The sequence below is a fragment of the Musa acuminata genome, chromosome BXJ2-8 (genome assembly GCF_036884655.1).
Source record: "Musa acuminata AAA Group cultivar baxijiao chromosome BXJ2-8, Cavendish_Baxijiao_AAA, whole genome shotgun sequence".
Lineage (NCBI taxonomy): Eukaryota > Viridiplantae > Streptophyta > Magnoliopsida > Zingiberales > Musaceae > Musa > Musa acuminata.
In genome coordinates, this window is record NC_088345.1 from 51,998,631 (window position 1) to 52,015,866 (window position 17,236).

Here is a 17,236-nt window from a genome sequence, read left to right on the forward strand (position 1 = left end):
TATCAGCCTTGGATTCTTCCAATAATTGGAGAGGACACCGACTCCCTAGCAACAGCCACAGGAGAAAGAAAGAAAACAAAAGGCTGCAGCTGCATGATGATTGCTGGTGCATGCAGACTTCATCTGTCATGGAGAGGAGAGTGGCTGCACTCTCTTACAGATGAGTGTATGGAGCATTAGTTCCTAACACAAAGAAGCTTACTCAGTAGTTGGTCATGTAAATTAAAGAAAATTGGGATTCTAAACACCTCATCAAAACATTCTCACACTTGACAGAATAACAAGGAAACGCAGCAGAAGGTATCAGTAAAGCTGTGATGATGTTTGTGTTCAGCAATACATGGAGATGAGTTTGACAACTCCTCTGGCATTACAAATAAAGAATCATAGAAGAACTATGAGGATGAAGTGATCCATTCATGGAGGAGCATCATCGTCGAGGAAGACTATGGATTGCTATCTTGTTGTGGCAGCAAAGAACAATGATGGTGATGCTTCTTTTCGACTTGCAGCCCATATGAAAGGGAACTATGGTGAATTCATACTCCCCAAAGGGAGACAATAGCTAATACAGTACTATGTGATGATTGCTATTACAAACCACCAATCGAATAAATAGAAACTAGTGGGCTGGCAATTGTTGTTTGATTACTTCCTTACTAAGACAAGTTGTTTGGAGATTGTGGAATTCTGATCATCAAGATAACACAAAAGTATGAGTTGATCGGATCGATTGGATCCCAACAGTACAAAATCCGATCCGCATAGAAACCGAACCCTAATTTCTCATCCGACATTCGGCCCAAATTAATGGGCCCAAAATAACATGGTGGAAGTACGGCCCGAATTGCAAACGTAAAGCACAGATCGCCGCGGCAGCATCCCCGATCGAGGTCGTTCCGCTAGTAACCGAACGATCCCATTTCCCCTCTCTCTCCGCCGTCGAGGCAGAGATGGCTGCTCCTCTCCGGCGTCAAGGCACCTCCCTCGCTCGCCTCGCTCATGCCCGCTTCGTCTCCCTCTCGCAGACGAGATCGCTCGCCTCGGACTCCCTCGTCGAGCTCAGGCCCGGCGAGATCGGAACCGTTTCTGGCGTCCCTCATGAACACCTCCGGCGCCGGGTACCCCCTCTCACTCGATTCTTTCTCCTTCTTTTAATTGCTTTATTCCTCAGATCTTCATTCATCGGCTGGTATTCTAGGAATTCGTAGGTAAATCTACTTTAAGCAACATGATGGTCAATTTTCGGCCTTTGGCAATTAGGGTTTTCCTTACTTTGCTTTGAAGTTTGTTGGATAGGGCATTTTAATTGATTCTGGGCCCGATATTCTTGATGTTGTCGTTGTGGGAAAACAATGCAGTCGTAGGATATTAGTCCCAAGTGTTTTCTGAAGGAGAATGTCGAATTGGATCTTTAAGGACTATAAAACAATAGCCATCTAAGTTGTTTCGAACAGTTCCCGAATGTAACCTGCTGTTTTGACATCATTGGTTGGCTGCTTAGATTTTTTTTTTCCTTCGTGCTTCATCTATTGGTTTGTGTTTCTTTGTCTGGACTTATTTATGCACTGATATACAGGTCATAATATATTCACCAGCTCGGACTGCAACCCAGCAAGGTTCTGGAAAAGTTGGAAAGTGGAAGATCAACTTTGTGTCGACCCAGAAGTATGATTCTCCGGTTCTTCATTCATTTGAGTACTTCCGTTATTATAAAAAGATGGGATGAGGATGGTCATCGCTCGACTGCTTTGTCTAGCAGAGCATCTGAGTTTTCTGTTACATAAAATGCTGGTTTCATATAGTCGTCATGAAAATGACTCCTTCTTAACTTACAAATTGACATGAAAAATGTGTAATATAATTAGTGTTTGTTTCGATAGTCTCATTTCTACATTTCTGCTTTAAGGGCCAGTGGTTTTGTTTTAGCTTGTAAAATGTTGAATGAAGATATGAAACACCAGCTGTGATGTCATATTTTATTGTGCTTTTGCTGGTGAATCATACCTAAGAGGCTAAGACAGCAGGTGGCACTTGTACATGCACCGTTTTTGCTTTTATGCTCTGTTTGTCAAGTACATAAGACATATGGAATGCACCTAGATCCATTACCTTATTTCCGAAAGTTATTCTTCATAAACTAGGTTTAAGGTGTACTCTATTCTTGTGATGTATAAAATAATACTTATTCCGATAACAGTCTAAATTCCATATGATTGATTCTTTTTCCATTTTATTAATCCTATTATTTTGACTTTTGTTTTTTAGAAACTAAACAATATCTTATCTGTTCGCTACTCTAACAAGTTGGTGTAAAATTGGCAATCTTACAAGCCTTGCACAGTTTTGATTTATAATGAACAATCAAACACAAGTGCTGTGAACATTATAGGGTTTGCTATATATCTCCTTCTCAACCTTGATATGAATTCAAACCGAATTTGGAATCTTTACTTCTGAACCTTGCCAGCACTATGCATGTGCACACATAGGAAATGAAACATATGCTGCACCACTCCCTCAATACTGGTTCAACTGGGTAGTGGTATGCTTATGTAGAACAGATTTCTGTCAAATATTGTTAGTATATGATTTTCAATATTGTTTAATTAGTTTACCAATTTACTGGTCTGATAAGTTTTTGTTACTAGTATTTAGTAACACTACAAAATTTAAAGTTATTTTATTAATTTACCCATTGGTTTTAGTATTTACTGGTCTGATCCGTATTTGTTACTAGGATTCAATATTTCGAGTCTGATTGAGGATATTATTAACAGATGAGTTGTCTTGTAAAGTTGGAGAACGCATATATATAGCATTGACAACATTGGTTGAATAACTCGTAGAAAATTTTTGTTTCAGAATGCTGGTAATATTTGTAACTCTGTAGAGTATAAATATTTTAACTGTCAGAACTTAAGCTAAAATAATATTGTTTATGGTCTCTCAATGCAACCAGCAAATTCATTTTTTTTTAATCTTCAGAATGACATATGTGGAAGCTTTTAACCTAACTTTAATTGTTAAGATCTGTAATTTGTAAATTTATTCTACATACTAAAGCTATTTGTTACTGAATTTCTTCTTGATGACTTATCACATGCCCTTTTGTTGATTGGTTGCTGTTCAAACTTCATATGTGACATAGTAGATTAAAGCAGGGATAACTGGGAATTGAGTGATTGCTTGTTTATCCTGACATCTTATGCCTTCTAGGTGGGAGAATCCATTGATGGGCTGGACATCTACTGGGGATCCCTATGCAAATGTAGGCGATGCAGGTCTAACTTTTGACAGTGAAGAAGCTGCAAAAGCATTCGCAGAGAAGTACGGATGGGATTTTGTGGTATGGGCTGCTCAGTCTTGGTCTTTGATTAATTAGAATTGAAAATCCTGTAGCAATATTATACTCCAGATTGTTATTCAACTAAGGAGAATACTTTCAAACAGTGTTAGATGGGGATTTACCAACCAATTGCTTTTGTTGATGGGTGGAAATTCCTCTCATCATTTCCATTGCAAATGCGCTAGTGCATCCTGTTCCTCATTGGTGAAGTCAAGTAGGTTTTCCATATGATGAAGCAGTTCTCTATGTCTAATTCTGCCCTTAGCAATCAGTGCTGAGGTTAAGTATGTGTACAAGCTAGGGCAACAAAGCCAGTGGCAAGGAGGGGTGGGTGATGGAGAGAGTGCATTAGTGGTGCCATAGAGGGGGTTGTGGTCTAAGAGAACATCGAGTCGAACACATTGGCATGAACATGACAATGCTGGTGGTGTTAGACCCATGGAGAATGTTGTTGATGTGGAAGAGTTGGAGCTAGTGTTTCCAGAAGTGTCGAGAAAATTGCTGAGATGATGGTCCAGCGGCATGTAGGCTATGCTATAGGTGACCATTGACCAAATGACTAGGTGGAGATTGCCAGCACCTTTGGCCAGCAGCATCAAACTGTAGGTCCAAGGTGGAAGGGTGTTACAAGGATGGTGGTGGGCAGAGATCAAATGGGAAGGATAGTCAGGAAGATGAAAGAAAGGAAAGAAAAAAAAGGAGAAATAAGGAAAAAAATATTTGTTCATAGATATGGCGTTCAAAATAATCTCTTAATAGGAACAGGATTTACGTTTATAAAGCTTTTTAAGGGAAGAATGGTAGAAGATCAAAGAAGGGACTCTGTTATTTGAGGGTTGCCCACTTTATTTTATGTGAAATTTAAACATGGATTGGAGCAAAATGATATTAGAGTTATATAGTGAAATGACACAATTAACTGACACACAACAGTTATTTTAGGCTAGTTACATACTATATATTGGAGAGTATTAAATATTGAAAATATGTTATTAAATACTAAATCAGAAATATGTAATTGATTTCAGATACTCAAAACATGGCAGTAGAGTTTGGTCAGAGGTAAAGTATTTATTTAATTCTAAGTTTAAACTTAATCTTAATCACACATTTAGTTGTTAAGTAACAAGAAATTGATAAACATCAAAATGTGTGATAGATTAATGGGAGTAGGAGATGGGTAACAGATGCAATACTGAGGCTGCATTGTCTTGATTAAAAAAACTTTGCACGTCTCCTACAAATGTACGGCTCAGTAGTTGCATTAATAATTCTTTGAAATAGTAGAGTATTGTGATAGGATTTTGGACAACCATTTACAAGTGGAAACCTCTTTCAAGTTTTTTTGGATTTTAATTCTCTTCTTGTTTGTGGTTATAATGAATTTAGTAGGATTTTTTGACTATATAAACATGTGATGTTTCCTCAATCTTTTGTGCAGGTAAAGAAGCGTCATACTCCTCTTCTGCAGGTTTGTTATTCTTTCTTCAAGCATACAATATTGGTCAAACAAATTAATGCTGCTAAAGATTTTATAGATTGTTATTTCTAATGTTTTCTCCTTCTGTTGAGATAATTGTGAGTTGCTCTATTCATTTTGTTCACTATCTACTCAACGTGCATTTTTCATACCAATACTTTTGCTTGTTTTGGATCTTGCCAATTTTCTCTTTTCCTAATCTTGCAAGATAAAGCCAAGCCACATGGCACATGCCTTGCATCACTTGTACCATGTTGGTGTTTTTGGATTGAGAATCTAATTTTTAATAATCAACATCAGCTTGTCCTTCAAGGCAGTGCACCAGGGGAACCACCCCACATGACATGCTTGGCGTGCAGTTCATGAGAAGTCATGCATATGACAATTCAAATAAATTCTGGGCTCGAATCATCTATAGATGGAAAGGTGTCATGCATAATTAGTGTTTTCACTTGCTTCATGTACGTGTGAAGCATAAAGAAAAGTTGTCATGTGATTTGAGTTGGATGGCATGTTGATATATTTGAGATATACATTTTGTTAGATGTTATAATTTACAAACGTAGTTTATATTTTAACTCAGAGAATTTGGTACAAGGCAAAAGGAAAAGTGTGCCTCATCAAGAAAGCCAGTAGTTGCCTTTACATGCTAATAATGGCATTTTATACTTTTAGTTGTAATAAATGGAAGTTATTTCCTTGATGTTAATGGGAAAGTAGAATGCTTTTCTGGATGAGTCTCATAGAAAACAACCTTTTCAGGCCCTTTAGGCAAAGCGATGCTGAACAAATCTCCGGTTACATGTAGTCCAAGTTGTTTGAGGTCCAGACTTGCTGTTTTACAGAGTCAAATATTGTGAACTTTGAGTCCTCTAAAGAGTTTGAATAAGGGGCCATTTGAAGACTATTTAGTTGGTAGTAGTTAGATGCATGAATTGCATGTGCAGGCAGCAGTTTGCTTGTACTGTTGTTGTAACATATTATCAATGCATACACTAAACATTGGTTTGGTGATGTAGTAAATTCGCTTACCAAAGGTTGAGGGTTCGAAGCGTTATCCGATATATTTTCAAGGTGTCAACTAGTTTAGTTAGTAAAAACTTTGACAATTTATTGCAAAGTTTTGGGTTCGAATTCTGCCTTCACCACTCACCTTTTGTGAAAAAAAAAATTTATTATACATGTCAATGTAAAAATTTTGATGTAAAACTGTTGTCACAAATTTGATCACACTCAATACTCAACTAGGGAGGCATTAGATTTGTGTTGTTTTGGCAAAATGCAGCAGCAAAGATTGAAACACATGGAATGAACTTATTATTTAAAAATTGTGTATAATACATTATGACCAGATATTGCACCCACAGCATTCTGTTATTGAGGAAAATAACAGGTCAAAATTTAAATGAAGCACTCCTTGTGTTGTATAAGTTTGTGATGCCATCATCTTTTGCTGATGTTTTCTCGTTGTGCAGGTCAAATCCTATTCAGACAATTTCAAGTGGAAGGGTCCCCCCAAAACCGAGGAAGGTGGCAGATCATTTGATTGATGTGAGGAGCAAGAAAAAGTCAACATCCCATCTCTTTCATCATACTCCTCCGGTTTGCAATTTCTCGTATATGTTCAAAACTAAAGCGTGCTAGTCTGAAGGCACAAATCTAACATTGTTTCTCTGCAAATAAAATAGAACTAAACTCTCGTTTACGTGTAACTTCTTTGACATTATGCACTTCTTGACATTATGCATTGTGCAAGCGAAGGACGAATCAGACGCTGAGGTTTTCTTTTGGTGCTTTGCAGTAGTAGGTTGGTGGCAGATGCCTGGGAGGTTGTCATATCGATAGCTTTCACGGACTTCACAGAAGCATTTTAAGTTATTGTAGAAGGTAAAGGTTGATATATATTGTTCACTCAACAACCATACTGCTCTGATCAAAATTGCCAACATAGTATTATGCTCCACTGTCCATTTATCAAGTAGGTAAAATTCAACTGTGAAGTACAAATCATCTATAAGGTTAATTTCTCTCTTTGTTACTTATTTATGACCCACCATAATAGTCATTAGGGATGATGATCAGATAAGATAGCCGTATACTGCATATATATATATATATATATATGAAGGGTGGGTGATTTTTCCCTTCGAACTGACTTCCATTTTGGGCATTGCTTAGGTGACGACATCGTGCTATTAGTGGAATGCACACACTTACTCGGAGATATATAACATGGGGGCTTCCATATTCTTGTTTTGACAACTCTACGGTGACGTGTCTCCTCTATGGTGACTCGTGATTGGACGCAAGTTGGGGGCCACTGGCATTCGCGAGCCAGATGGGTGGTTTATGTCGTGTCTTTCTTTTATTGACTGCGTAGGGTTGCTTTGAGATTTGAATACTATCCTGATGGGCGTCGTGAAGATGCGTGCAATGAGTCGGTGTCGAAGGGGGCGGGGTGGTCTCGAGCGACGAATAAATTAGTTACGCCCGCCAAATCTTGCTCTCTCCTCATCGTCCCCTCTCGCCGCGTTCTACCCTTCCGAATTCTCTCGCTACGTTTTCTTGACGCCACCGCTTCCTTCCCGATGGTGGCGTCGTGCTTGAGGCCCTGGATTGCCGCCGGAGGTTGGGATGCCCTTAGATCCGAAGAGAACACTTGGGATTCCGGCCGTCTCTGAGCGATCTTTAACGCTCGGTCGAGGGTTTACCGCGCGGAGGGACGGCGACGCGTCGCTTGGCTTCCGATCGGCATTCCAGAAATGGACTCGCCGGCGAGAATCAGCGGTTCGTCGAGTGGTTACGACAGGCGTGGCGGTACATACGGAGGGCACAGTGGGAGCACGTTCGTGGTGGTAACATCGGGGGAGATCGTGGATGATTCTGAGTTGGACAGCATTCTTCAGGTACCTGGTCGTTCTTCTTCTTCTTCTTCCTCTTCTTGGCTTATTCTTTTGGATTTCCTTTCGTCGGTTTGATCTATCGTCTTTTCTGTGCCGTGGAGCCGACTGTTTTCTATGACGATCTAATTTGGCGGTGCAAGATTAATTTACTCTTTTCTATGATCAAATTTGGCGGTGAAAGAATAGTTTCGTTTTCGTGATCAGATTTGGCAGTGAAAGATTAATTTATTTTTTTTTCTTGGTCATGAAATTTGGTGGTTAAAAATCAATTAATTGTTAATAAATAAATTTGACTTTTCTTGGGAAGGTAAACATATGAGGTAAAAAGCGTTTGAAAAGTTGGGTGGTTCATGACCCTAGTACCCATTTCTTCCTTTAATCAAAACCGAGTGCAATGGAGTTTGTGACCCGATCGTGTAGTTAATTGCAAGATCCAACGGCGTGATCGTTTGTGTTCCAGACGCAATTGGGTTGGGAGCTTGTGGAAGAAGGGTTTTGGAAAATAATGAATCATGTAATCCTAGTCTTACGTTGTGTTAATTAATTTAAAGCTGTTTGGGCTTTGAACTATCAGTTTTGACAAAATGGAAGCCTCTAAAATCTGGTGACAGGGAAACCCTATGTGTTTTCTATCGTGAGCACCTTTGTTGGGTTCGAGTTCCACCGATCAATCAACCTAGACATTCAAACGCAGGTTCTTTCTTTGGATTCTGTTCATGTGGCGGCATGTGACATAACATAACAGAGTAGTTTTGTCCCAAAAGATGTAATAGAAATTTTGTGACAAAAAAGAGAGAGAGGATGTTTCTTGGGAAGCAGAAGAGAAGGAATTCTTGACGGTGGTACATCATAACATCATAATGCTTCAAATGCAGGATATTTTCCTCCATCATGGCCTCGGGATCAAATTTGATAAACTCTTGATAGAAAGCGGGAGGAACAGTTGTTTTGATCCATAAGTTTTTAGCAAAATTCTTCTTTCTTTGGCTTCCATGATATTAATAATTTGTTTGATGGCTTTTGTTACTAACGTAATTTTTTGTATGCTTGCTCTGAAGGATTTCTTTTTTTTTTTGTTTAAAGTTTTAGTAAACCTGGGCTTTTTTTAAGGTTGACTCTGTGTTTTATTATTATTATTATTATTATTATTATTATTATTATTATTATTATTATTATTATTATTATCATTGGACTCATGCTCCTTGTTCTTTTGACACCATTATTTCATTTATGGGCATCATAGATAACAGGAGATGTGGCTTATAAAGCCCAATATGAGGAGCCATCATGTTTTCTTTAATTATTTTTTTTCAGACAATTAAAAAAAAAAAAAAAGATAGTTGTTAGCCTTTGGTTTTGCTAGTATACTTAGGGAAAGTAGGGGTCGACTGAATGCTAGTATACTTTGGTTTTGCTTCCTCCTTCAGAAATCATATAGTTGGCAACCTAGTTGCAACTCAGCAGATGGGATGATAGATTAACGATTTAAATTGGTAATAGATTTAATCCTAACTTATGTGCGTTTCAACCAAACAAAAAAGACTGTATTGCAACTATACATGAGTCACGAATGATTCTTTTACTTTCTTCTAAGGAACTTTTTAATTAAAGTGCAAATTCATTCCTAAAGGAACTCTTTTAACTATTTATTGCACATGAGGTGTCACAGTTGCCCTATGCTGTTCATAAGACCATATTATCTTAGCTTGGAAGTGTTTTGGATAAGTTTTGAACTGCAAGTATATGCCGATGTTCTTTTTTTTTTTTTTCTGAATGGATTAATTCTTAGTTTTTGTTTTTTTGGTTCATGGAGTTACATTTTATCGCATGACATGTTCGATAATATTTGCTATCTCGGGTTTTTGTAAGGGTCGTCCCTCTATGCTATGTCTTATTTCTTATCTTTGGTTCATCCATGTTTTATTTCTGTGCGTATTTTGTCAAAAATCGAGAGTTGTGGCGACACAAAAGCTTCCAGAATATGAGATGCAGGGCCAGGGGAGTGTGACACAGTCGGTCGCAAATGACATGTTTGTTCTCTTACTTTTCCTTCTCGTCTTATAAAGTACTAACATGACTGACCTTTCTTTGTTATCATTGAGAAACTGATCTCTCACTTTTCCTTCTCGTCTTATAAAGTACTAACAGGGATTGCAAGTGAACGGTCGGAGTTGGCTGCTGCAGCATACGTTTGCTATGAAGTGTGTACACTTTTTATGCGATAAAAAATCAATCCTACAAACTTTCAATTTACTGTTTTTCATGCAAACTTGAACTTCGTAAGTTTATATTTTTAAAATATTTATATTAAAACTTGAATTTAATATTTTTAAAATAAAAAAACTTTAAAATACTTAAATTGTCAAAATCAAATAAGTTTATACTAAAATTTATTTACACAAAAAAATAATTATTTACATAATTTATACATTCAATAAAATATTGTTTTATATATTTTGAATAAAAAGTTGGAAGTTCCCTATTTAAAAAACCAGAACCAATTTGAATAAACTGGAACAGCAACGCAGTCTCAATCTTTCTTTTTTTTTGTGTTCCTCGTCAATAGATCAATAAAAAATTATTCAAATTCCTTATAAGATTTTCTAATAATTTATGGACGAAAAAAATCAATTTTGAAGGGCAAAATTAAAAAGAAAAAAAAGCTTTTTCCGAAAATTCACCTAAATCTGATGTTCAGGAAGGAAATAAAGAAACAACTAAACAGCTTTTTACAACACATAATTCCTTGGGTGTGTCAAAAGCTCGCGATGGTCGGGTGAAATTATCGCGCTGTTACAAATATCGTTTAATGGCGAGCAGTCTGTCTGCGTCCTCATCAAGTAAAAAGCACGGTGATATGGCAAGTTGATCTTAAAAAACCAGCGACGAAGTCTTCTTCCAAGAGGTGCCACAGAAACCTGTAAAAGTTCATCAAAATAAAATTTTAATTTACCTTTCATTTCTTTCTTCAAAGAAAAAAATGCTAAAATTTCGAGCCTATCGTCATCTTTAGCACATTGTCATCTTTAGCACATTTTATCTTTTACATTTTTTGATTCTATATTAAAGTTCATCAAAAGGAACGCAAATCAACTCTTATTTCTTCAAGGAAGCACGGTCACCGGATAAAAATTGTGAAGCACTCAAATTAATTCAAATTAACTGGGAAAAGAACCTCAACCATTGTTTACAAAATTGATTCAAACTAAATCAATAGATGATGAAGATGTAAATTATTTACAAAATTGTTTGCTACACATGAAAAAAAAAAAAAAGGAACCTCAACCTTAAGTTAAACTAAATGCACACAGTTTTGTAAACGCATTTTCTATTTACCAACTGGTTTTCTCTTCCCATAAGCACACAAATACCCAAAGAATAGCACTGCATACATCTATTGGCAGGCATTACAATCCCTTCTTGTGTGTGTGCGTGTAATTCGAGTTCCATTGCTGAACAAACTTACTTGTTTTGAAAATAAGATTCACTAAAGATCATTTCAAGAGGAATATTCTGCTTTTGTCTAGTTCTAACATGAAAATGCCTAGGTGATATAATGTAGCAACTAAGATGAAAAATGCCTTCATAATCAGTTAGTAAATTCATTAATGTTTTATCGTCAAAATATGGTCATCATTTTCTAACTCATGTTATATTCAGATAAGCTTAGATGGCACCTTTTACCTTCTCCTCGTTAATCAGCTCTACTTATAGGTAGTACCTGAAGCACAATTTCCCTATATTTATTACACACTCTGTACAAGAGCAATATGTGTAACAATAATATCCTTACTAAAATGAGCTGCATAATATAAGAAAATACTTGTATAAAAATGACATAAGCAGCATTGGTCATTTAAGTCATAATAGAATACAGCAATGAAGCATAGAGAAACCTAGAGGTCAAAGAACGAGACATCTACAGGTACAAAATTTTGTAAACAAAAATTCAACCTACTAAAACAACTTGTAAACACACTAAATGAAACATACAAGCTACGAAGCATGCAGGGAATATCAAAGGTTGTGTCCTGTGTGTATGATAGGGTAGGGCTCAAACAAGGAAAAAAGATGAAGCTCAAATTAGATATCTGAAGGGTCCACTATGGTATTAGTTTCATGACATCAGGAATATACAGACAGAATTTAATCAAGTAGTCCTTTATGGGTTTACAATAAATTCACTAAGCTAAGGACTAAAGTTGATCATATAAGTTCATAGGGTGTACAATCACCCAGATCAAAAAATGTAAATAACTAAAGTTGTTAGAAGGATAGAGAATAATGGCTAATGGATTGCAAAATTAGGATATCAAGTTGTTTTAAGAATTTTATAGCAATCTAGTGAAATGTATGCTGACCAACAATGATCAGCAATATAACAATAAGAAAAGTATTTATGGTACACATCTTATATGAAGTTCAGAAACAGAGCAAGTACTGTTGTTCTGCCATATATATCAACTGTTGGACAGATTGTTGTTGTAAGAGAAACTAGGAAAAGAAATAAAGAAGTATAGAATTGGAAGTTGACACAGTGTGAGCACCACTAACCCAACATTAAAATAAGTATAAACTAATGGAAAGACAATAAAAGATCAAACAAATATCCAAGCAATAGTAACAAAAAAGCACACTGAAATATTGATGATTCAAAAAAAGAGGTTCAGAGTCCAAATAATAATTAGGTGAAGTACTTGGAAATGCTTAAAATAACACCTAAGCCATCCTTAGATAAAAAAACATTGATAAAGAATTATTAGCACAAAATGTTGATAAAAAACATTGAAAATTAAATATCTTCAAACCATTCTCCTTTTACAATTAAAGTGAAGTTAATTATTTATGTCCTCTAAACAGTTTAGCTCCTCAAAGACCAATAGTGACTCCACAAGAATATCACGAACTGTTATGAACCAATGATGAACACCTGTGTGCTTCTGTAATAGCTTACACATTCAAACCTAAACTTACTTCTATACTAGCTTATCTGCTCAGACTAGACTTACTTTTAGCCGGTATGCATATCAAACATCACTAGGTTCAAACAAGAGAAGAGTAAACAGATGATCATAAAAGAAATTAGAAGACTGACTAGGGCTTGTTGCGATGCGTGTGGAAGCAGATCTATGTGGAATGCATCTATGGGTCCAAGATCCAGTTCCCATACATCGACCGAAGAAGTCACGGGTGGCTTCTGCCACGAGTCGGAGAGGCACAGTCCCACACCAATTGACATGTTCCACCCAAGAAACAAGAAGGGACGGCGACGAAAGAATCAGGAATCAAGAATACAAGCTAAGGGTCCAAGATTCAGTACCCACAAGATTTTACCCAAGAAGTCTTGGGGAGAGCTTCAGCCACCGTCCACAGGGGCACATTGCCACCCCCATCGACACGTTCCTCCATCCGTGCAACAGAATAATAACGAATCAAGATGAGAAACAAGAAACATGAGACGGCAACAGAATAATAACGAATCAAGATGACAAGCAGATCTCGACGGTATGCATCCGTGCGTCACCCAAATAGGCACATCGATTGGACCAAGAAGAGCACCTCATGGGCACATTCTCACCCTCATCGACGCGCCAGTCCCGAGGAACAGACGGAAACAGAAGAATCAAGAATCAAGAAGACAAGTTAGGGTATGGTGGAGTGCCTGCGGAAGCAGATCGGGATGGGTCTGGATGTCGAGCAGGGCGTCGAATCCTTGGCCTTGAGGACGTCCTCGTACTTGGCGGGGCGGCGGAGACGAAGGGGATCATGGATCTGTACGCGATCGCAGGCGCCTTGATGGGGCCGGTGGTGGTCACCACCGGGAGGTCCGGAAGAAGGAAGATCAATCGCGCTGGGCGAAGAGGAGGGAGAAGGAGAAGGACGATGGGAGGAGAAGAGGAGGGAAAGATCGGAGTCGGCGTCGACGCCGACCAATAGGTAGGTCGCGATCAAGTCGAAGCCAAACGTGGGCACGGCAACCAATCATTTCGATCGCAACCGAATTATACGGTCGTTACGACGGTGGGAATAATGGAAGGAGGCACTCTGCTCCGCGACGTGATTTAAGAACCGACTTAGCCGACGAGAAGCGGTGTTGGCTCACATCAGCAATCACGCTTTCCGATCGGGCTTAAAAAGAAGGAAATAAGAATACCAACGAAAAAAAAAACCGGCGTCGGCGAGTCGGTTCGACCGCGGTTCGTTCCCGAGCCCATCGAGCCGCAGCCACGCTGTCCTATTGGGATTAAAAAGAAAGAAATAGGAATAATCGATGACAAAAAAACCGGTGTTGGCGAGTCGGTTCGACGGGCTCGGGAACGAGCCGCACTTGAATCGATTTGGTTGGTCACATGGGTTCAAGCAACAAAGCCCAAATTGGTTCGACAAGAGCACAACCACGCACTTTGTTGCTCCAAAGCAATTATTAGACAGTTGGAGATGCCATGCACAACCACGTTTGGTACACAACAGATGACCACCGATATGAAGAACAGAAGCGACCACTAAAGAGATGACAGATTCAAACACGACACTTGTTGCTGTTGATGATGCAGTATGTTTCCATATGAGCCCACGGAGAGAGATCAGCCAGAGAAAGTGGAGGGCATGCAGTGAGAAGCTCAACTCCCGACCTCTGCGATGCTCTGCAACGCTGGCCTCCACTGCCCATGCCGCGCTGGTGCTCCACCACCGCCACCACCACCAACGCCACCGAAGCTGGCCCTTGACCGTGTTGAATTCCCCATGGTCATCATCCCCCGCACCACCTCCTCCAGCTCCGCATCCATTGCCGCCTCCACCTCCTCTTTCTGTTCCTGAAATAAACTCGGGTAATCAGAAAGTAGCAAAAGGCATGAGAACTATGACGCTATCTTCAACTCATCACTCTCGACGAGGCAAACACGAGTCACTGTGTCAGATAAGACTCGGAAAACAGTGCCATACGCTGTTCATGTTCTTTTTCTCTTTTCGTAGTCTTTTGCCCCTTGTTTTATCTCTGTTTTACCCTTTCGCTGAGAGATTCTGAGTGTGGGGGAGATGGATGGACGCCGCGAGTCATTCGCTGTCGCCATGAAAGCCTAAGGGAATAATCCAAGCAGAAGCCTTGCGAGCTACCACGGCAATTCGTAGTATATGCAGACATAGTACTGGTTTTCGTGGAAGAAATTACTGGGGAAGTAAAACATACCGTCGCCGGAGATGCATCTGGCTCGGCCGCTCCACTTCCACCATCGTTACGTGACTGACGTCTCCGGGCTCCGGCGATGGTTGTGGCGCCCCCTCTGCCGCGGCGGCTATGTCCTCTTCGGGGCCTCCTGGTTTTGTCCTCCTCTTTGACGAGCAGACGGCTCAGCTTAACGTGCCTCTTCCACGCGAACTCTCTCACTACCTCTGCAGCGATCACACGCCTCAAACCTCTGAAGCGAACAGGGAAAAGGAAGGAGTACAGAGTAGAGAGAACGACCTTCGAAGCTGATGAGCCGATAGACGTGGCCGATGTGGAGGGCGTCGTCGGGTCGGAGCAGCTTGAGGTGCTTCACGGGCGCCGCTCCGCCGGCGCTGCTACTGCCGCTGCAGCTACGATAAGCACGGAAGGAGGAGGTGGACGATTGAAGCGCCGGAGGAGGAAGCCGGGAGGGGTAACCGTCTACGATCACGGCGACGTAGTGGCCGGGGTTGGCGGCCATGACCTGACTGGCGCTGAGCGACCAGTACGCCCTCTCCACTTTGCCTCCGGGGTGGTGGATGACCACCGTCGCGGCCTCCGCCGCCTGGCAATTTCCCATCTCTCGTCCTCGTGCAACCTTATGGAATCAGTGGCAGTTCGAGATACATGGCAGCATTTATAGCTTTACGTGGAAAGAGTTCACGTATGAGGCTTTTGTCGGACGGCAAGGAGGTCTTCACGGGTGCCTATGGACGACCGAGATTTTCTCATGTCTCTATCGTACGGTAAAGATCTGGTTTACTTTTGAGATCAACTCGATATTGAAGGTCGACCAAGAAAACATTCTTCTAACTACATACGATATTGAAACCACATTGTGGTTGAGGTATTAAGATCACCAACAAAGCTAAGGAAGATGAAGACAAGTAGGAGAAGGCCAAAGAGTGGTAGAAAGAGTAAAGAGGGTGCCAAACTTGTTAGGACATTGGACTGTTCTCACCTAATGATCCTTTGGGGTTGTGTACTACTCTATCAAACTCATCTTTTGAGAAGGAAACTTGGAAGGGAAACTCAACAGGAATTTTATTTCCAGAGAATTGGAATGAAGAACACACACATCAACAAGAAAAAGAAAGAAGATAGGAAAAGGTGTAGTCAAACTGATCTACTTAGGCAATCTAATGCTCCATTTTTGTTCTCTTTAACATTAAAACAATATAACATCTTATTCTCATAATTATTATTGGATTAGAATAGTGGTAGATTCCCACTATTTTAATGTTCTTGGAATGTGAAGCTCCAAACATTTATCAACAAGTCTATACCTATACCCTCCCATGATGAAAGGGAAAATTTTGTTCTTCAAATCCTATCATTATTTTAAGATTCAATCACATTCGTAATAAATAAAAATATATATTAGACATAGCCCAATATCTAGATTCTAATTGTTTTTTGTTTGGATTAGGGACCATCATGAAAAAAAAGAAAAAGAAAAAAGGCAAGTGCATGATGATGTGACATGAATAAGAGAAGTGTTTCCACACATGAATCATACAAACAAATGGAATACATCCTCTAATGCAGTAGGGTTTGATAGGTCACATGAGGAACAAAATACATAGCTTCAAAATTGAATATTGTACATCTCACCATCCTACTTGGTGAACTTGATCTACTAGAAAGACAAGCAAACATAAAGAGTATTTTAACCATTCTTCTCCTTCATCAAGGTGGTTGACTGATTGGTTTCACTGAACAGAAGCGACTGCATTGTCAAATGTTTACTAGGAGAATCAACACTGATCATGATGGCACATCTAATACATTAAAGTAGCAAGTCATTTATAGCTCTAGCTTTTGGTTTTATAATCTTAGGAATGGATTGCACCCTAAGAAAACTTCCTCAAGATCCATGTGAAGCTTTGGAATGGGACAACAAAATTTAAGAAAGCAAGCTATGTACTTGATGCTTTGGCATCTGAGATGATGTTAGGAATTCATAGACCATATTCATGCAGGAAAGAACAGTCATGACAAGCAAGAAAAAGTAAAAGCAATACAATCTTTGAGCAACATTCAACATGCAAAACAGTACTCTCCTTAACACATCTATGGTTTTTATGGGAGTACTTCTGAATGAAACTGAGGAAAAATGAAGACTGGGGGATCAAGATAACGTTGGTCAGAATCAAACATGTATTTTATGAATGCAAATCTGAGCTGATTAAGAGAGCTACTTAGATACAAGAAATCAACATGATTTAACACTGTAGCAAAGCTTCTGTAGCTTTGATTGGGAACTATTCCGAGTTCATTCCATGCCCACTCTGACA

At 39.3% G+C, this 17,236-nt stretch overlaps 2 protein-coding genes and 1 long non-coding RNA gene across 3 annotated transcripts; 1 reads left to right on the top strand and 2 right to left on the bottom strand.

The window, feature by feature from the left end:
* The first annotated feature begins 868 nt into the window (after positions 1-868).
* Positions 869-6,541, top strand: LOC135620181 (NADH dehydrogenase [ubiquinone] iron-sulfur protein 4, mitochondrial-like). Its single transcript, XM_065122907.1, has 5 exons — positions 869-1,121; positions 1,580-1,668; positions 3,220-3,349; positions 4,791-4,820; positions 6,305-6,541. Exons 1-5 carry the CDS (start codon positions 954-956, stop codon positions 6,377-6,379), a joined length of 492 nt encoding a protein of 163 aa, XP_064978979.1. The 5' UTR covers positions 869-953; the 3' UTR covers positions 6,380-6,541.
* Positions 6,542-10,378: 3,837 nt separating this feature from the next.
* On the bottom strand, positions 10,379-13,386 carry LOC135620182 (uncharacterized). Its single transcript, XR_010489643.1, has 2 exons — positions 12,828-13,386; positions 10,379-10,650 (listed from the first exon to the last, which is right to left on the bottom strand). It is a non-coding gene; the product is annotated as an uncharacterized LOC135620182 (long non-coding RNA).
* Positions 13,387-14,115: 729 nt separating this feature from the next.
* Positions 14,116-15,529, bottom strand: LOC135618306 (uncharacterized). The gene is made up of 3 exons (XM_065119184.1): positions 15,198-15,529; positions 14,922-15,124; positions 14,116-14,547 (listed from the first exon to the last, which is right to left on the bottom strand). The coding sequence occupies exons 1-3, from the start codon at positions 15,517-15,519 to the stop codon at positions 14,353-14,355; spliced, it is 720 nt and encodes a 239-aa protein (XP_064975256.1). The 5' UTR covers positions 15,520-15,529; the 3' UTR covers positions 14,116-14,352.
* Between the last annotated feature and the right edge of the window lie 1,707 nt (positions 15,530-17,236).

Bases quoted from the DNA above. Each gene is read 5' to 3' on its own strand.
- LOC135620181 (XM_065122907.1), top strand. From the start codon at position 954: ATGGCTGCTCCTCTCCGGCGTCAAGGCACCTCCCTCGCTCGCCTCGCT. The intron at 3,350-4,790 runs GTATGGGCTGCT...TCTTTTGTGCAG, and splicing joins AGTACGGATGGGATTTTGTG to GTAAAGAAGCGTCATACTCC. The intron at 4,821-6,304 runs GTTTGTTATTCT...CTCGTTGTGCAG, and splicing joins GTCATACTCCTCTTCTGCAG to GTCAAATCCTATTCAGACAA.
- LOC135618306 (XM_065119184.1), bottom strand. From the start codon at position 15,519: ATGGGAAATTGCCAGGCGGCGGAGGCCGCGACGGTGGTCATCCACCAC. The intron at 15,125-15,197 runs GTCGTTCTCTCT...TGATCGCTGCAG, and splicing joins TCGGCTCATCAGCTTCGAAG to AGGTAGTGAGAGAGTTCGCG. The intron at 14,548-14,921 runs GTATGTTTTACT...AGTTTATTTCAG, and splicing joins CAGATGCATCTCCGGCGACG to GAACAGAAAGAGGAGGTGGA.